The following is a 20,523-nucleotide window of genomic DNA, read 5'->3' as shown; positions in this document are numbered from 1 at the left end:
GCAGGTTCCCAAGCACAAAACACCACAGGATGGACGGTGACTGCTGGGATGGCACTGGGAATGCTGAAAAAAAGGGGCAGAAACCAGGACTAAAACCCTTTACTCAGTGATTTAGTGTCCAACCCCTGTCCCCCCTGTGCTGGCCCTGGGCTCTGCTCATCCCTCAGCTGCCTGTGACCTTCTCCAGTGACAGCACCCTCCTTCCCCGTATTGACTCATCTAAATATCCCCTGCCCAACCGCGGTAGATACTGTTACGGGAGCATTTTGGGATGCTGACGTCACATGCACATGCCTGTGGGTATATATATTTGAGGGCACGTGGCTGCCGGGATTGCAACACCGATCTCCCTCTCATCCCGTGCTGTCTTCATCCCCTACAGCTGACAGGACCTGTTTTCTGGGGAAAACCAAAGGTCCCGTGGGATAAAGAGATCCAAGGCCATGCTGCAAAGAGAGAGATGGTCCAGCCGTTGCAACTAGGTTCATCCAGACCCAACACGTGGTCCAGCATGGAGGAACTGGCTGGGGTGATGCCCTTGCTTGGCATGGGTGGCTGGAGGGCACTTAAAAAGCTCTGCATGGTCACCTGCATTTAACACCAGCAAGAAACCTCCTGCCATGACCCCAGGAAGGGCTGGGAGAGCCGATGAAGCAGATGCAGGTGGTCCTCACCAAAGCATCATGGTGGGTTTGCTTTCGGTAGTCATAAAAGTATTTATGCTGCTTGGCATCCTTGGGGATCGCTGTTGCTTTCTCCCTCCCCTCGTCCCTGCTGAGGGCTCAATGCATCACTGTAAGAGCTGGCATTCGTGCCGTCCAGCCCGTAGGCAGAGGAAAGGGCAGCTGCCAGCTTTTGTGCCTTCACACGCCTTGGCTGGCCATGTCCTCTCTGGCTCGCTCACTGCGGATGCAGCGGGGCCAGGGGTGAGGGGGTGGACTGCAGCCACGGCCCTGACAGACACAGCAGGTTTTGTCCTAGGGCTTCTGGGCAAAAAGTAAAGGAAAAAAAAGAAAAAAGAAAAAAGAAAGGCTTTTGCATTTCCAGAAGGAAAAAGAGGGAGAGCACGATGGCAAGGACAAGGCTGCCTTGTGAGTGGGGTTTTGTCTCCGTGATTACCCGATTCAGGCCAACCAGAGAGCCCTGTTTGCTCCTTGTCCTGAAGATGGAGATGTGCATCTTGGCCCATGTCTGGCCACAGCATGGTGCGGGGCAGCCCGTGCTGCCCTGCACACTGGAGGACATTCCCCACCTTGGCTTACGGATGGGTTTCAAATGCCTTATTGGGTTTTCTAGCTGGATCGCAGGAGCCTGTGGGGAGTTGGGTTGGAAGATGGGGTGATCTTGCTCCTTCGGTGCTTCAAAGCTGGGTGACAGGTTGTCTGCAGGGGACGGAGGGGATGCAGATGCAAAGGCACGGAGAAATCACGTGCAAGGTTGAAGTCTCTAGAGCTCTGTAATCCTTCCCTGTGCCTTTTAGGGCATCTTGTGTGGCTTCTCTTGGTCACAGTGACCTGTCCAATCTGTTTAATTGCCTGCCAGGTCTGCGGGCAACCTCTGTCTTGTTGGCTGCAGATCTGCAAAGTTCAGAAAGAAGGAGGAAGCTGGGGAGAAGAGCAGTGGGAAAGTGTTTTTCCATCTGCCCGAGACCTGTTAACCCTCAGTGGTCACAAGTGGTGTTTGCCAGGGCTCAGTACTGGGACCACTTCTGTTGAATATCTTATCCGTGATCAGAAAGGGAGATCAAGGGCACCCTCAGTAAGGTCACAGACAACACAAGTTGGGCAGGAGTGTTGATCTGCTGGAGGGTAGAGAGGCTCTGCAGAGGGGTCTGGGCAGGCTGGAGCGATGGGCCAAGCCAGTTGTGTGAGGTTCAACAAGGCTCAGTGCCGAGTCCTGCACCTGGGGTACAACCACCCCTGCAACGCCACAGGATTGGGGGAGAGCAGCTGGAAAGCTGCCTGGTGGAGAAAGACCTGGGGGTGTTGGTCACCAGCTGGCTGAACAGGAGCCAGCAGTGTGCCCAGGGGGCCAAGGAGGGCAACGGCATCCTGGCTGGTGTCAGCACTGGCGTGGCCAGCAGGGACAGGGAAGGGATCTGAGCCCTGGGCTCAGCACTGGGGAGGCCGCCCCTCGATTCCTGGGTTCAGTGTTGGGCCCCTCACCCCAAAAAGGCCATTGAATGACTCGAGCATGGCCAGAGAAGGGCAACGGAGCTGGGGCAGCGTCTGGAACACAAGTCCTGTGAGGAGTGACTGAGGGAACTGGGGGTGTTTAGGCTGGAGAAGAGGAGGCTGAGAGACCTCATTACCCTCTACAACTCCCTGGAAAGAAGGGTGGAGCGAGGTGGTCAGTCTATTCTCCCAAGTAACAAGCAATAGGACAAGGGGAAATGGCTTCAAATTGCACCAAGGGAAGTTTAGATTAGGTATTAGGAAAAAATTCTTCCCCGAAAAGGTTGTCAAGCCCTGGAACAGGCTGCCCAGGGAAGGGGTTGAGTCCCCGTTCCAGGAGGTATTTGGAAGACGTGTAGATGTGCTCAGGGACATGGGTTAGTGTTGGACCTGGCAGTGTGAGGTTAATGGTTGATGATCTTAAGGGTCTTTTCCGACCTAAATGATTCTGTGATTCTCTCCATCCACAGATAACCCTGCTGCCAAGGACTTGAGGGAAGCAGAGCAAGATCAGTCCTGGCTCGTCATGTTCATCGCAGAGTAGTTCCCAAAGTTGTATTTGGGGTTTTGCAGATGTTGCAGATTAGTCGGGGTGTGAGCGTGTGTGTGGGTTCTGCCCATGTCCTTGGGAAGCGTGAGCCTCAGCCAGCCAGCACCACCTGTGCTCTGCTCCAAGGGAAAAAGCAGTAAAACAGGGGAAACACCATCAGGGCTCGTGTCCATGCCACATCTGGACAGGGGGTTTGGTCCAGTTCCTGGAACAAGGGCCGGAATTATCCCCATGTGATGGGCTGGGGACATCACTTCACCCTTTCTCCATCAGCTATGAGTCGTCAAGGTGCTTTTTCATGCCATAGTGCTTTGCTTTGGTGAGAGAACATCTGGGTTGGCAGCTTCTAGGACACCCTCATTGCCTCCTTCCCTGCAGAATCTGAATTGGAGGTAGGTGCAGGATAGCTCTGGCTCAAAACGGTGCTGGTTTGCGAGAGAAGGCGTGCCCACGCCATCCTGCGGCGTGGTGGCACCAGCTTAGAGCTGAACCATTTAGCTGAGAAGGCTGGAATTGTTGGGTTTGGTTTTTTTTTTCACCTAAAATCATGGTGAGATTTGGATCGGGGCACATCCCACATACTCATGCAAAGGGAACCTTTACTCTGCGCTGGATTGATCTCCCTATAACCCCCATTTCCACAGGCTCCCCGTAACAGGGTACATCAGTGAGATCAAACCAGTTTCTTTTACGGGAATGGAGACAAATGCATTTTAATTTGATTCCTGGCCGATGGACTTGCTGAGCGATCATGTGTCAACTGGGTCGTGGGCTGTCCGCAGTGCACAAAAGGGCCCTTGTCCCTCCTGACACAGACAGTGCCAGACTTTGTGCATCTGCAGAGACTCTTTTGAGTCCATTTTTCTCATCTCAACTGGTCATTCTCACGCATAAGCCAGCTTTTCACAAGCATGGGCAGACTTTCTGGTGATGGTGATGCTGGAGGAGCAGGTCTCAAGAGCAGGAAGTTGGGCCAGCGAGATGGCCCTTATCAATCCCACAATAAACCCATTAAAAACCCATCATCATCGTCATCAAAAACCAACCCAGACATAACCCCTGTGGTGGAAAAAAATGCTCCTTTGGGCCAGGTTTGATTTCAGGGGCCTCCAGATGTTGTGGTGATGTTTGCTCTGCCGGAAGGAGCTGAGGACGTGCCTGTGCCAGTCGCAGGGATTGCTCACTGAAGAGCACCGTTCCCTTTTCTTGCCCTTTCTGCCTGGGGTTTAGTAGCACCTACCTCTCGCAGTGCTCAGCTGAGTGATTTCTCATGGATGGTTAAACACAGAATGGAGCATCTTTCCTGTTCTGTAGCACAGGAGACCAAAGTTCTGTGTGAACCTGGTGGGAAGGGTGGATTGGGACACTGAACTGGGCTGCAGGAGACCTGAGTTGGACTCCCAGGTGTGGCCTGGGCTTTGTTGGTGACTTTAGAGCAGCTTAGTTCCTCCTCTGTGCTCCAGATGCAAAAATAAGGATAAATAAAACTCCCTTTATCTGCTTGACCATAAATTCTTCATGCTAGGGACTACCTCGGTTGTGTCAACACCCAAAGCAATGAGGTCTTCGTGGGTATGTGATGTGCTGGCAGGAGGCACGCACTGCCACCTCTTGTGTCATTGTCACCTGCACTGAGATGGCACTGCCTGACAGACAGCGAGCCGTGACCGCAGGTCGCTTTTGGAGCCAAGCATTGATGGCAACCTTGACAGGAGAAGGGAAGGGTATAGTAATAGTGTATAGCAATGACAGTGTGGACGACGCAGCGCGTCACAGCACGGTGGCACTGGGGTTTTCTCATCGAACCTACCTCTACCAGGGACTCCTTACCTCTGTGTCCTTACAGCCTCTTTGCTTTTCCTCCAGGGTGATGGCAAACCTAACAACTCCTCCAGCCTGGACCAGAGTCATCAACAGTTCCTTGGACCCAAGTGGCACAGGAGACACCTACAAGTGCATATTTGATGAGGACTTCAAGTATGTCCTGCTGCCTGTCTCCTACGGCATCGTGTGTGTGGTGGGGCTCTTTCTTAACCTTCTGGCCCTCTACGCCTTCATCTTTAGGATCAAGACCTGGAATGCCTCCACCACATACATGTTCAACCTGGCCGTGTCCGACACACTCTATGTGGTCTCCCTCCCCCTCCTGGTGTATTATTATGCCATGGGGGACAACTGGCCCTTCAGTGTGGGCTTGTGTAAGATAGTCCGTTTCTTGTTTTACACCAACCTCTACTGCAGCATCCTCTTCCTCCTCTGCATCAGCATCCATCGATTCCTGGGCATCTGCTTCCCGCTGAAGTCACTGCAGTGGGGACACGTTCGCTATGCCCAGAGGGTGTCGGTCATCGTCTGGGTGGTGACCGTCGCATGCCAGTCGCCCGTGCTCTTCTTCGTCACCACCAGCGTGAAGCGTGACACCATCACCTGCCATGACACGTCCAGCAAGGACCTCTTTGGCCAGTTTGTCATATACAGTTCGGTGATGCTGGTGCTGCTTTTCTGCATCCCTTTCCTCATCATCATCGTCTGCTACTGTCTAATGGCCCGGAGGCTGCTGCAGCCCACACGAGGCATCTCCCGGTTGTCCCGATCCAAAAAGAAATCAGTCAAGATGATAATCATCGTCTTGATGGTCTTCATCGTTTGTTTTCTTCCTTTCCATGTCACTCGTACCTTGTACTACTCCTTCCGGAGCTGGGACTTGAGCTGTCAGACCCTCAATGCTATCAATTTGGCCTATAAGGTGACTCGTCCCCTAGCTAGCACCAACAGCTGCTTGGATCCCATTTTGTATTTCTTAGCAGGACAACGATTTATGAAGTTTGCAGGCAGCAAAATGCCAGGGAAGCCTCAAAACGAAATGGCACTGGGCATCGTGCCCAACAGTCACCTGGGAACCAGCAACGACACAGCCACGTTATCCACGGATGTGAGCTCCTAGCTCCGCTCCAGCGCGGGTGGCACCGTCTCCGAGACAGAAGGGTTTATCCCGGGTGCAGAGGGAGGTCAGGATGCTTCAGGGCCCGAGGGTTTTGGTGGTTGAGGTGCCGTGGCTCGCACCCACTTCAGCATGGTCCATGTTAAATGTGGTCCTCTGCTCGTCACCGTTTCAAACGTGTTTTTTTCAGGAAGATGCCACTGTGGTTCTACAAACCCCGTGTCTCTGCCTCTTCATCCAAGCCTGCCTCTGTTCAACGCTGAATGGCATCTCTCCACCAGTGAGGCTGAGTGACCTCTATCACGGTGGCCAAATCTTCTAAAAAAAAAAAAACCCAAATCACACCCTGTACATCTGAGATCATTTTCTAAAGCAGAAATGTTGTGTGCAAAAAGTTCCCCTAAAGAAATCCCTCTGCCCTTCTGCAGATTCCCTGGCACAGAGGTATCAAGGGTTTCTCTGTGCCTTGGCAAGGGAGGAAAGGCTCTTGGTCCATGAGGAGAGTCAGCTGCGGTTCTGCTAAACAGGGTGATGAAAATGTCGAGCGGAAATACCACCCGCAGCAGGAAAGGGTCTCTCACAGCTTTGTTTCCATGGAGAAATGCTCTCCCAGCTTCAAGCCCTGGCATCTGCTGGAGGGGACTCCCAGATCCTGTCCAAGGGCTGGCTTCCCATTAAAAAGGGTGCTGGTAGACCTTCCATCCCACTGGAGTATACTGGTACCATCCCACTGGAGTTTAGTGGTACCATCAAGTAGGTCACCTTTAGAGTTCTCCAGTGGGGCCAACATCTTCCAGGAGACCTGTTAGTGCTTCCCAACAGCAACTCTCGACAAGTTTTTCAGAACCTGTAGCTTTCCCTCAGCTGCTAACTTTAATCATCATCTCCAGCTCATCAAAATCTAGGGTGAGCTCTTCATGTCTTGTTTTTTAATTTTCTTACTAGTGACTCGTATTTCCAGCAAAGAAGCGAAGACCGTTGCTCATCCCCTTCTCTGAGTGCTGCCACATCCTTATTTCTGCTCAGAGGTGACAGCCCTCTGTGACCTTTAGCAGCTTGGTGTGACCCAAAATGCTGCCCAGATGCTGCTGCCTGGTCTCCCCATAATCCCAGTAAGCCCAGTGCTCCACTGGAGCCAGTCAGCATATCCCTTACTGACAGCGTAGACCTTCCCTGGGAAATTTGGCAACGCTAAGCCCTGGGTTTAGGAGCCATACCAGTAAACATGGTGCTAAGCTTAACCCCAGTCCTGTTTGGATTTGGCCTTGCATTCCCCGACAGCCAGGATAGTTCAAAGTAAACTGGAGAAAATATCCACAAAATACTTCCCCCGAAGGTCTACTCAGTCTTTCTCTCTAATTGTGGGGTTAGAGAACCAAGAGCCAAGGTCTATGGTTTCCTTGACCAGCTTTGCCACGAGGATGCTGTTTCCTCACCCCAAAAATGAAAATTGCTTGTTCTGCAGCACTGGACCAGTCGTATTTTAGGATTGGTTCTATTTTAGTGTTAGGCAAACACATTTGATGCTGGTTTAGATTGTTTCCTCAGACCTCTTAGTTTCTCCTATCCATCCTTCTTATGAAGTGGCTTGGTGGAGATAGACACGTCGCGACATAACCGGATGAGTTCAGTCAGGGGTGACTGAGGCCATTCAGGGTTAACTGGGAGGTTCCTGTGGTCCCGGCTCAGTGGAGCCGTGGTCCCATGGAGGACTCTTGTCCCAGCCAACAATGTCCTAACCACAGGAGGCAAAGGAGTGGACTGTCTCAGCTCTGAGCACCATCGAGAAATGAAAATAGGACATTTGTAGGGTGGTTCATCTCATCCTTGAGTGAACTTTTAGAATAGGATCGGGTTAAGATAGGACTTGCACTGTGGCAGCACCTTTTTTTCCTTCTGCCTGTGAAGGCTTGGCTTTATGGGGAGGGTCACGTTATAGTCACCAGGGCGAGACAAAGAATTGGGAAAAATTAATTCAACCAAAGCGCTGAACTGGTACAAACATTACTCCAGGCCAGGTCTTGCCTGGTCTCCTGCACTTGCCAGAAAGAAGCATGAACTCCAAGTTACGTGCTCTGAATAATTCAGCAAAAATGTGCTCAAAGTTCACTCCTGCAGTCCTGTTCCTCGATCCCACCTTTCTCTGAGCTGGCATCAGCTGACTTCAAACCACCACCTTGGACAACACTGCCAGTCCCTTCAGGGGAGCCCTTCTGTGGTCCCGGTCCCGTGCGAGCTAGTGGCACTGTTCACATGCAGAGCGGTTGGAGAGGTACCAACTGGAAATTTATATATAGATTTTGGTTTTGTTTGTAAAATCACTAACTTATACTAAAAAAAAATAATAATTGGTTTTAGTGACAATGACTGTACATTTTTATTTTTGTAACATGCAAACACCTCAGATTTCTTATAGTAAATAAATTTATTTCTACTATGAGCATTCTTCTGCCATCTCCTCTGATATGTGCACAGAGGAGGGGATGCTGGGGACAGAAACTGGGTTGTTGAATGTCATAGACATGTTCCAAGCTCCCAATACAGCTGTCCGCACATGGGCTCCACAGTAGATACCTCCAGCATCTGAACTCCTGTAGGAGTCCGTGGAGGAGATGGTCACCCCAAAGGACAGGTCTCATCCCTGCCCAAGGTGAGATGGAGCTGAGATGGAAAGAGCTGCTAGAGCACCCCCAAACCCAGCAGCTCATTGGTGAGGGTTTCACTTTATCTTGCTACTGTCTTCCCTTTTCCAGAAAGCCCAGTAACACCAGTGCTTGTCCCACGTCCTTGCTTCTCAGAGACAGAAAGATCCAGGGGAGCAATTCGACTGTCTGATGAGAATTTTCTCCGGAGGCAGGTTGGAGCATCCTCATACACTCCGGGATGGCTCCTTAAAGATGAAAAACCTCTGGAGAAAAAAAAAACACCAAGCAGGTCTTCAATCCTCTTTCTAACCTGTCCCTGGTGGGGTCATGCATCTCCTTGCAGCGTGCCCGTGGGCATTGCCCTGCAGACCCTCACAGCACTGCCCGTAACTGCAACCGGCTGACCCAAACCCTCTGATTTATCCCTTAAAGGTCTGGCCAAGATTCAGTCAGGGTAGAAAACGCCCCAGAAGAGCCACTGCTCCTGGAGTCCATCTGCCCAGCAAAACCTCCTCTGTGAATTCTCTTGAATTCAGTTCTTGCTGATAGCACCAGTTCTGTCAAAAGCCAAGTACAGAGACAGTGTATGGTCAGGGCAGGGATTTACAGGGGCCAAAACCCCTGGTAGCATAACAAATTCAACAGCCAGTCCTTTCAGTTGTATTGCCATGGACTTGGTGGGTAGATTCTCCTAGGCTGCTCCTGTTGAAGACCAGTAGAAATTGCTAGATTAAGTAATTAATTAATAATCTCTTAAGTAATTAGTCTCCTATCCCATAGGCCACTTTTTTTTTTTCTTTTTTTTTTTTTTTTTTTTTTTTTTTTTTTCTGGTTAACCCAGCAGCTCATGGAACCACCAAATCAAGAGGTTTCACTTCACGAAACATCTTGTTCTCAAAGTCTTCTCATGTTCCCCTACAGACACCAGGAGACGGAGGTTTCCTGAGCCTAACTACAGTCCCCATGATAAAATACAGTTTGTTTTCCATTGCAATTTATCTGCCACTTGCTCCTCAGCCTGGCTTTTGTTGTGCCTTTCTCTGCCGATGAAACGAGGCTCTTAGGACACGCTCATCTCCATTGATGAATTTATTACAAACTCTCATCAAGTCACCTGGAAATCTGCTCAGCGATAATCTGGGCAGCTCAAAATCCTTCACTCTCATCCCAAAGTTGATTTCTTCAGCCTTCGAATCAGTTTACACCTGACACAGTAACTGCCCATTGCCCTGCAGCATGGGGCAGAAACACCTCATGGTCCCCTGCACCATGGGGGAAAGCTCCACCTTGGTTTCTCTTTTAAAGAACTTTCTACCCCTTATAGTTGCCGAAACATGAAGACTCAAAAGCACGAAGCCAAAGAAAGAGCTGCAAGCCCCAAAATTGCTGAATTAGACATCCCAAAATACACCCTCTGAAAAACCCCTTCTGATTTTCAGCCCAGGTTTCGGAGTCCCACCCTGGGGTGAATGCCATGTGGACCAAGCTCTTGCACATAAATATAGCTTTAACTTCACACCCAAGTTTTCCCTGCAAGTTTTTTTGAGCAGCTCACGCCAGCGCTGACTCGTGTGAGTCACTTAAACACAAGAATAAGAAGTAAGCAAGAATAACATCCATTGACAGAGGTTGTGCAATTACTTCAGAGAAAACCCGAACCCACTTTTTTTTCTAAATATCTCTTAGCACGGGGAGGAAGAAGAGAAAGTTAACAACATTGATGGTTTCCTGACAAGCGAACAAATCTGCTGCGTGGGCTGTAGGGATGCACACTTCTGCTAGACCTTCTGAGCATCCAAGGACGGGGCTTTTCCTTCCCGGTCATGCCTTTCCAGGAAGCAGATCCTTAATCTGGCAGAGGCAGGCAGAGAGTCATGTGGTTACTGTAAGTCACTTGGTATGTCCACTTCTTTTTTGAGTCGGGAGTCCTGGCTTCATTTTTCTTTCGGTTTTCCTCCTCAGGGTTTGATTTTCTAAGGAAGAAGCCCTTCCAAGTCATTTCTGATCTGGTGGGCCAATTCAGCAGAGGGACAAAATGAGGTCCCACAGGTTTCATAGAAAATAGCTTGTCACGCAAAAGAGAAAGAGCCAAAGGAGCCCTCACCCAACAGCTCAACCTTTATATTAGACAACAGAGAATCCACACCCACTTCCCCCTGCAGTGGCTCGGGAAGGTGTCCATCACACCATCAACGATGAGCGAGGAAAGGTGAACAGATGGTGCCCCAAAACCATCCAGGAGACCAATATTGTGTTCAACCGAAGGGAAGACATTCCCAAATCCCGCAAACGAATCGTTACTGCAGAAACTCCCCAAAATGGATGGGCCAAGGCAGCGTTTTCTTTGGAAGAAACCAAACCAGTGGGTGTTTGAAATAACACGCCAATCACCCAGCTTTGTGAGGAGTTTATTTTAAGGCTTCCACAGGTTTAATACCAATATTTGCAGACTCCTTGCCAAATAAATGCTCAGGAAAGCCTGAAAGTTTAAAATACCCTTTTTCTTTTCTTTTCTTTTCTTTTCTTTTCTTTTTTTTTCTTTTTCTTTCTCCCCAGATACCTGCAGTTTTTTAAGCACTGGCTAAACACCAACGTCTAGGTGTGTGTTTTGGGGAGCAGCTGGACTGTCACACTGTGATTGCACCCACTTACACATACATAACCACATATACGTGCACAAACAATCCTTCCCACGCTCCAGGAGGGGAGAAGCCTTTGAGCCCACGTGCCTGAGCCCTGCCTGGTGCCTGCCCTCCCAAGGGCAAGGGAAAGCAAGCAAAACAGCCTTCTGTACCCCAAAACCTCCTCATTTATACAAGAACAACAACTCTTCAAAATCCTCCCAGTGAGACAAAAGCTGCCTGACTGTGCCTGGTCACCCATGAGATGAGCTGCAAGGTCTCAGCTTGGTGTTTGGACGTTCCCCCCTTTGCAGCAAAGGATGTTACAAAGCAGCCCCCTGCCAACACCCCATCTTGACTGGGTGGGTTTTGCAGCCCCGTTTTATTCTGCTGGTGGTAGAGCAGGAGATCCTCTGCCAGAGCAGGATCCGCTTATACCACCCAGCGTGAAAAGGCAACATGTCACAACCCCATTTCCAGCCCCCGCCCCTAAATCCTGAGGGAGCCCTGAGATGCCTTCAAACCACCAAGCTCCCACCCTTGAACTTGGAAAGGAAGGGATGGTGGGTTTCCAGCTGAGATCCCAGCTGGTGGGATGAGCAGTGGGAGACCTTGGAAGATGGTGGAAGATGCATGGAAGACTGTGGGCCTCGTCGTGCAAAAACCAGGCCAGCATCCTGCATGGATTTTTAATAGGGAAACCAACTGGATAGGCTGAACCCTGCTGCAGCAGAGTCCTCTGCTGGTGTTAAGGGGATGTGGCAGCAAGGAGTAAGGGGTCCACCCTGGGGAAAAATGGGATTCCCCATGATAGTGCTAACAACATCCTAAGAACACTGCGGGACCCGACCAAGGGATGGGAGCAGAGTCCCAGGCTAGTGTTGGGAGCCGTGCCAGGATTTCCACTCAAGGCGGGGTCCTGGTTTTCATCCACGGGACTTTCCAGTGGATGAAAATGTTTTCTATTCGCTTTGGAGTTCCCCTTGCATGAGCTGAGCCACAGTGTGCGAGGCGGCCAGGGAATCAGCTTCTCCTCCCATGACCTGCAGTTTTAAGGACAAGGGAAGAGCCTGGCCACCATCTGCCTTTCATCCAGCCACCCACCCATCGCTGCAGCTCCATCCCTGACCACGTGTAAAGGCTCGATGCTTATTTAACATCATTTCATCCTTTTCTCATCAAAGCTGGGACAAGCGGGCTGGAAACCAGCTGGCCACCCTTGGGAAAGAAGCCCAAGCACAAGCCCAAGTGCATGCATGGAGGTGGAGGCCATTTGGGACCCACATCGGGAAGGACCTTGGTACTAGGCCCTCACAGTGGGGATTTGCCATTATCTCTGCACTTAGAATGGGTTTATTTTGGAAGGATGTCCCTGACCAACCATTCTCCTGGGCTATGGACTTCTCTGTACAACCTCACCCATGACTGGACTGCTGGACCAGTCCTGGTCCCCTCAGCACTCCTGCAATGCCATCGGTGAAGCTGTGAGCCCAGAACCAGGATATGAGACGCGAGCCAAGCGCTGGCAGGTGCCCGCAAACCTCCTCTGCTAGGACGCAAGAGGATGCGATGCCTTTCTTAAGACCTTTGTTAGGTGAACAGCTCCACCACCCCCAGCCGGATGCTGTTCTTCTCCTGCTCCTGCTTCGTGACTGAGTGTGTTTTTCAGCCTGGCAGCAGGACGAGATGCCACGTGGGTGCCAACACAGCCTGTTTGCATATAGGATGCGGATACAATGTCCTGGCACGGTGGCTGTTCCTCAGGGCCTGTTGAACGAGTCCATCTGGTCCCAAATGAGCAAACAGGCCTGAGCACCTTGGGATGGGACTGCAAAGCAGGTCGTAACTCCTGGGGGGCAGCTGGCTCTTTGGTATGATTCTGTCACTGCATGCTGTAATTTGCAGGGGCAAGTAGAAAGGCTACAAGGAGGGGAAGGTGCTCAGGGGACGGCCACGTTCAGTTAACACAGCTTCTGGTTCTTCTTGGGCAGAGGATTCACCAGTCTCAGCTTTCACACTAGGAGAGAGGGACATTGCTGTGGTTTTTGGGAAGTTGTTGGATACCCCAGAGCCTGCTGCATGCCCTCATCCCTCCGTGCAGGACCCATGGTCACAAGGGGAGGATTCATTTCCCGTGGTCCAGTTGCCCAGGGGAATGTATCCCACATGAGTGGACCTCCAGGAATCAGTGGAGGACACAGGAGACCGGCTGCCCCTGCACCAGCCCTGTGGGAAAACAGGGGACCACTCCGGCAGAGCCACCTGCTTTGGTGGCACCTCTATTGAGGTAGCTGCCTGGAGTCCGCCAGGATAGGATCTGGGAGAGGGATCCATGGAGGTCTTAGGTCCAACTCCCTGCTCAGATCAGGGCAAACTCCAAAATCAGAGCATCCTGGACATGACTCAACACACCCCAGAGCTGCATCTCAATGGGGTCCACAGGTGCACGATGCAGAAATGCCTTTTCCCCTCCACTGGGTATCACGAAAGCCTGGCCAGCCAGCTGGGAGTTGTTAAATGACACAGGTTGACCTCAAAGACCCCATGTGGCACTTGCTGGGGCTCTGTGCTCAGCAAGATGCCAATACTCTGATGTCTCACCCCTCCAGCATCCTCCCAGGATTAACTTGCAGGGCTGAGACGTAAAAATAACCAACGGGGGCAGTGGGTGGGTGGGCATCGCTGTCACCACACCGTCACTAACGTCAGCTTTCCCAAACCCATCTGCACACTGATGCCGGCTGCGAACCCCGTCCAGCATGCCGCGGCTGCGCAAAAGCATCAGCAGAACTGCAGGGGTTTGCCAAAAAAGTATCAAAAGCCCTGGAGCAGCCTCCTCGCTGATGCCTCCCCATCTGCTCTTCGTTAGGCAAATGAGCTGTGTGCTTCTGGCTGGGTGGTCTGGGCTCAGGGACCCCTCTGTGGTTGGCTCCTGGGGTGATGCACAAGGAGTGGGGAGCAACGACAGTGCTCAGGGGAGTGGAATTTTCAGGATTGTGGGCCTGGATCGAGCAGCATCCATATGGATGATGCCTCCAGCCAGGGCTGTGGGCAGCGGCGAGCCCCCGTGTCCCATGGCTCTGGTTCCAGCTGGTAATTAATACCCCACTGTCCTGAGCCTCATCCAAACTTTCTGGGATCATTTCCTAGAAATTTATCATCCCTTCCCAGGCAATATGTCCCAGATGTTGCAACCCATCTCTGTGTTTCGGCATCTGGCTGGTGATGCAAGGCGCTCCCCTCCACAGCACAAAGCCTGGAGGAAGAGCAGCACTTAATGACAACCCCTTGCAGCATCTAAATCCCTTTAATTTCCAAAATGCTTCCATTTTTTTTGTCACATTTAGCGAAGGACTCCAGAGTTATGGTAACTCCTCAAGCATCTCCAGAAGGCAGCTGGGTTGAAAAGTGATGTACAAATTAATTTGTAGCAGCTGTTCTTCCTCCTGGTTGCCCGTAGATGGAGGAAGAGAGCTTCACCCCTTTGGGTTCCCTCCTTCAGAGATCTGGTGGATGAGGTTGAGTGGTGTTTTGGGGCTCTTCTCCTCCCTGCTTTGGCCCACCAGATGCTTGGTTTGAATGATTTAATGTCTGTCCTGGGAAAGATGTTGGCCATGACCTGCACAAGACCCTGCTACTCAATGACGTAAGAACCCGCAAGGAGTAGATGGTCCCTCCAGGAGCCCACACACCTTCTTGAGACACTTGAGATGCCACACGAAACGTGGCCCCGGGATAAGCAACGGTGCCAGGATAAGCAAACACAGCTCCTCCTGGCTCTGACCCTTCCGGTCCATGAGACAATCCAGGACCCATTTTCTGGGTACGCACCCTCACCACCCTGACTCAAGTGGCCACATCCAACCCACTGATGGGCATCCTGAGAAAAAGCTGCTTCGGAGGAGTCCAAACCATGCCAGTGATGGTGCAATGATTGATCTGGACATTCGCAGCCCAGGGACATGGATCTGGCCAATGATGTCTGAGACTGAGTCGTGCCAGGTGAGCCCCACAGATGGAGAGAAAGATTTTCCCCCAAAGAAGTTCTGCTGCTCGGACACTGACATTAGCTGCAGATGGAGATATTTTCGGAGGAATAACTCAACTCACAGAATACGCCATGATTTTTGGAGATTTTTATTATTTTCTTCCAAAACGGAGTGGTTTGTTCAGGAGGGACACAAGTATTCCCCTTCCTCCTTTTCTGATAAAAAGCACTTAGCTTTTCACTTCAAAAAGACACTTTTTCAACAAGAAAACACTCATCTCTTTTTAAGCAAGCAAACCAAAAGAGGCAAGGGTTAAGAAAACCCAGCAGAAACTATATGCTTTGACCTCCCTTTGACCGGGATCGTGTTTTCCTCCCAAATTTTGGTTCAACCACCCAGTTGAAAAATGCCTTCTGCCCCAGCCTCGCCGCTCGGGCCGGCTTTGTGGGTTTTGTCCGGTTGAGAGTAAATGGGATTATTGTGAAACTGGTGGACACACACTTGACGTCGACCCTGTGTGGGAGGAGGAATCAGTTAGAAGACTGTAAGAAACCCGATGTAGTAGGAAAAAAGCAAGAGAAATACGTCGTTGCTTCATTAGCCCCGATAAAGCATTCACAGAAGCAGGGGAAGATAAAACAATCCTTTTCCAGTAAGAGCAAATGTTTGCCCTGCACGATGCAAACTGACCCCAGGTAATCTCAGGTTTAACGACATGGTTTAATACCACTGAAAAGGGCCTCTTTTGTATTTCTCAGGCTGTCATCCAGAGATGTCCTACCTGCCGGGGGATTTCCTACAGATATCTGAAGGTATCCTGGTAGCAGTGACGCTTTTTAAACCTGCTGTGGAATATGTGTTATATTTAAATATATATTTTTAAATTTGTTTTAAACATGTTGTGCATTTATATATATATATATTTGCATAAGCTCTAGTGTTCCATCGCTGGCAGAGGCCACTGGGAAAGGGACAGGGGTAAGGAATGAGCAATGTGATACCTGCTCTGAATCACGCCCTGCTTTTGTGGCTGCAGGATTTTGTGAGACAGAGGTGGGGTAAGCATGCTCGATAATCTCCAGAAAATTTCCCTGCTTTGGAAACTTTCCCACTTTTATAACCTCCACGTGTTGCCCTGCCTCCTCCGGGTAGGACACTGGGTGGGTGATGGAGGATGAGCCGCAGTGGCTGTCACCCCCACGCTCCGTCTCTGGAAGATGGCAATCTGGGTCTTGGACAGGCGCTTTACAACCATGAGGAGCTGAATAACTACTGGTGAAGTTCTTCAACCCCGCCTTGGGGCTCATTCCAGCTCCAGCCCATCTCCCCGTAGGACAGCAGCACAGGGACAGCTCACGGGAGATGCTGGCACCTCCTCGCCACCATACAATTCAGCACAACAAATTTTATTCAACACCATGAAGCTCTGCAGCCTTTCCTTGTGGGCTTTGGTTCCTGTTAACTCATTTTGCAGTTTTTAGTGAGTTGTTCCCCAAAATCTTCCATACGCACTCGAGTGGGATTTTGCCTTCGTTCAGCTTGCCATGTTCATGACCTCTTCCATGCCTCCCCCTTTGGACATAGCACCGACCTTCTGCAGAGGATTTTCTTTCCTCTAACGACATTTTTCACCCTGCTGTTTAGCTCACAAGGCCCTGGGGAACCTTTTTGAATCAGTGCTTTGCATGCTCAGTCCAATTCTACTCCATCTGCAAACATTTCATCCTTGTGTTCAGCTGCTTAATTCTGAGGAGCTTCCTCATTTCTCTGTAATTTTCCCTTTGCAGTTAAGCACTGCAGTAGTAGCTTTTTTTTTTTTTTTTTTTTTTTTTTTTTTTTTTTTTTTTTTTTTCCACTTCAAATACTTTACAGTCACTGAACCGCCTCTGCTAAATCCATACTACTTGCTAACCATGGCCAGGCAGGGATTGAGCCTGTGCCAACTCAAACTCATGCCCAAGCATGGTCAACCCTATAGGCTGGCCATACAGCTGTCCTAGAGCACACACTTGGGGCTTGATCAGGAGGGATTTCAAGACATGAGAGCTCTAATGGCTTTTACAGAGGTTGAACAGTTGTGGACCTCTGCAAGGAAAAGCTAAGAGCGTCTTGCATCAGACACATCTAGTGGACCAGCTCTACTTGTGACTGTTTCAATATGGGAGAGGAAATTATATTGTCTTGAAAGCAAATGTTGTTGCAGAAAATGCCTTTTTCAGACATGTAATGGTCTAGACCAGGGTCCAGGGGATTTCGCCACCATCAGCATCTTCCCAGGACAAGGCTGGTCTTCCTGGGAGACCCTCCCTGGCACACACAGGGTTCTGGGACAACCAGACCCAGTGGGAACCAAAGGGTCCTTCAGACAGGAGCATGTTTCCATGGACACTTCTAGTCTGGGGCTTGGGTTTTTTGCCCAGTAGAGACAGCGTGGTCACCCTGCTTAGGGATGACAGCGCCCTCTGACCACGCTGCTCCAGGGTCAACCTCTCCAGACCTCTGCTCCAGCCAGCAGACTCTGGGCAGGCAGTGACTTTCCTGACACGTAGCCTCAGTCTAATTAGTCTAAGAGGAATATTTGTTCTGGCTTTGCCCAGAGCAGCTGGCCATGGGCCAGGAGGTTTTAACTTCCCAGCCTGAGCCCTGGAGAGTTGCCAGTCAGACTGTCACAGCACAACAAATACCTTGCCCCGACCGTCCATCACAGCTTGGCTGCTCAGAGCTCAGCAGCAACACCAGGGGCTTGTGCGTGGCTGCTCCAGAAGAAGAATAAAAGCTAAGGAGAAGCATCCTCAACTTCTAGTGATGCAGGATCTACAAAATGACTTGGCTTGATGGTATATCTGCACCCCTAAGACAAGTTATAGTCCTCTTTTTTTTCCGGGAAAGCTCAGAATCTGCAAATTTACACAAGGGTGTAAAAGCACTTTCTCGTGCAGCTACACCAAAGACCTTCTTCTTGGTGCAGAAATGTTATGGGGAACTGCAGATGACCCTGATCTGCAGCCAGCCCACTTTTTCCAGAGAGAACGGTGTCTAACTCCCTGCCTGGCTGAGCACACAATGAGAGATATCTTGGGGGTCCTGAGGGATGATTCTCTTTGCTAGTCACTTGGCTTTCTGGTTTTGCAGAGAACAGAGGATAGGGATGTCTCCTTTCTCCCCTAAATACTGTTCCCTGTCACCACCACCACTTTGTTGTTGTTCTGCATGGCCTGGGGTTTTGAATGTAATCTGGAGACAAAGCAAAAATGGAAATTCCCCAGGGCACAGAGGGAAGGAGAATGGAGAGGGAAGAGTTTCTGATCTTGTGGCAGCTGCGTGGTGGCTCCTTGCCCCTGGCTGTGGACCAGACAGCCCGGACTGTGCTGGCTGGGAAGCCGCTGGGACCACTGGGACACGAAGCCCAGGGCAGGCTGACCTCCCTGGTCACATCTCAGCAGACTTTGCTCCTCAAGCGAGCTCATCACAGATACAGAGGCGGAAAGGGGCTGAGGTGACGTGCCTGAGGTCGTAGGGTGGCAGAGTCAGGATGAAACCCTGGGTCCCCAATCCAGCATCTTACAGCCAAGACCATGGGCAACTGGGAGAAGGAGAACAAGGACTGTGGGATCTCTGTCTGTCTGTGCTGGTGGGGGAACGGGGGCACAGACAGCCACGTGCTTTACAGCAGTGACCTGTGGAGCTGGGGAAGCTGGAGGCTTTATCACAGGTGGATTCTCTGAGGTCTAACAGGGGTTTCTCCCTGCCTTGTCCCCCATGGAGGGATCATTCAGTGTCTGTCTCCTCCCTCTTCCACACACTGGTGGGAACACCACCGTCTCTGAGCTTTCCACCTTCCTCCAGGTGTGATCAAATGGACCGACAGGCTCAGAAATAATTAATCTCATGGAAACACACTCCAGTGTGCTGATGAGCACCCACTTCCTTAGAAAAGCCACCGTCAGGCCCCTCCGAAAGCGAATACAGCTTCCTTCAACAACACAAGAGCTTTTGATGCCTGTTCTTTCATTGGGTTTCTCTATTTATTTTCTTATCCCAGAGTTTTCTAGGTATCCCTTGTCCTCACAGGGGAGAGAATGCTGAAACTTCAGGAATCAGCACTTCCCAGTCGGTGAACTGGGACAAGTGCACCAAAGCCAGCAGCTCCTCTCCAGCCAGTAGACGGATACCCGTTGTTAGAGATGCCAGTGAAGCACCAGCTCTGCTTCTTTCCAAGCTCCTTGATGGGCATAGCGAGGATTTCTGATCCATATTTCATTGCTATTTCTTGTTCATCATGTCCCAAGTGCAAACACACTGAAATGATCCAACTAAATTGCTGCTGGCTGCAGTGAGAAATGTAGCAGGTATCAGCCACACACATTACTGCTTGGTAAAAATAAACCATTAAAATCAGTAAGGAAGAAGGCTTGGTGTCCTAGGAAACATCACGAAGAGGAGTTGAGTTCACTGTTCAGGATCTGGCTAAAATGCTGGTGCTGGTTATTTGCCCCTGTTATTATTTCCCAGCCCTCCAGCCTCTCCTTCCCCTCCGCATTTTCCTCTTCTCTCCCCTTCCCCTTCATCCTGGTTAGGATAGCTCCACTTTCTGCAGGAGAAACTCTCCTCGGGGGAGCGTGAAAGGACAAATACTTGGCTTTGCATGTGCTGTTTGTGTGCTTGTGTGCGCTATTTCTAAGGCACTGGTATGTCCCCAGTGCTCCCACCGTCGCCGATCGTGGGAGGTCACTGTAATTCAGCGGTAGGCAGCAAAGGGCTCTGCATAATCCCAAGCCTTGTCCCCAAATATTCAGAAATTGCTAGCTGATGGATGCCCTTTGTGTCATTAAGTGCTTGTGTTGTCCTTTGAAAACAAGTTCAGCGTTGGGTGAATGGATAAACCAAGCAAGATCCTTCCTGAGCTGAAGGGAAAGGGAACCAGGCAAATCCTCAGGGATGCTTAGACCTGCTCGGTGTACCTCGACCAGGATGCAAAGAGCAGTGCTGAAATCCAAAGAGACGGGGAGGAAGGGAGGAAGGTTTTCAGCACATTGGACCAAGCAGAAGGACCTGGGGCAGCTGACCTCTGAGCATCAAAGGCAAGGCCAAGAGAGGGGAAACACCCGGTGCCATTGTGATTTTCCAAGGGAAAGAACTCTGAGCTTGCCAATGCATCCAGCCACGGTGCCATGGAGAACTGGAGAAGGGGCCAACACCTGGATCCCACAGCGGGAAGGGCAGAGCTCTACTGGCCTCTCCTGCCCATGTGTGAATGTGCGAACACAGAGAAATTTAACAGCCAGCTCAGAGACACTGCAGAGAGATGGAGAAACACATCCAAACAGGTCATGGAGAGCTCCGCATCTGCTCTTTGGAGCAGTGACCGCTTGTATCCCCCTCTAGGCGAGGACAGCGTTGCTATTCCTGGTCCATGGATGATTTTTAGCCCACTGTATTGCTGAGAGAGCCTTGTGACTTCCTCCGAGGAGATTCCTCCCCTCCTCCTCCCACTTTGCTGCAAGCAGGGCCCGTGAGGAGAGCTGCAGTCCCCGTGGCTGGGGGTCAGCGCCAGCACACAGGGCATGGCAGGCCCTGAACCTGCTGCCGACCTGCTTGGACAA

General features: G+C 50.8%; 1 protein-coding gene across 1 annotated transcript; it reads left to right on the top strand.

Annotated features, from left to right (window-relative positions):
* Window positions 1-496: 496 nt before the first annotated feature.
* P2RY2 (purinergic receptor P2Y2) lies at window positions 497-8,007 on the top strand. The gene is made up of 2 exons (XM_026856467.1): window positions 497-686; window positions 4,591-8,007. The coding sequence occupies exons 1-2, from the start codon at window positions 649-651 to the stop codon at window positions 5,666-5,668; spliced, it is 1,116 nt and encodes a 371-aa protein (XP_026712268.1). The 5' UTR covers window positions 497-648; the 3' UTR covers window positions 5,669-8,007.
* The last annotated feature ends 12,516 nt before the right edge of the window (window positions 8,008-20,523 follow it).

The sequence above is a fragment of the Athene cunicularia genome (assembly GCF_003259725.1).
Source record: "Athene cunicularia isolate RWA chromosome 1 unlocalized genomic scaffold, athCun1 chr1_part1, whole genome shotgun sequence".
Taxonomy (NCBI): Eukaryota; Metazoa; Chordata; class Aves; order Strigiformes; family Strigidae; genus Athene; species Athene cunicularia.
Note: the sequence above shows the minus strand (reverse complement) of the source record. Positions and strands in the feature narration are given on the sequence as shown.

What these genes read in the sequence shown, in the direction of transcription:
- P2RY2 (XM_026856467.1), top strand. Translation starts at nt 649, where the DNA reads ATGAAGCAGATGCAGGTGGTCCTCACCAAAGCATCATG. An exon ending in GTCCTCACCAAAGCATCATG is followed by an intron (nt 687 to 4,590) that starts GTGGGTTTGCTT and finishes CTTTTCCTCCAG; the next exon opens with GGTGATGGCAAACCTAACAA.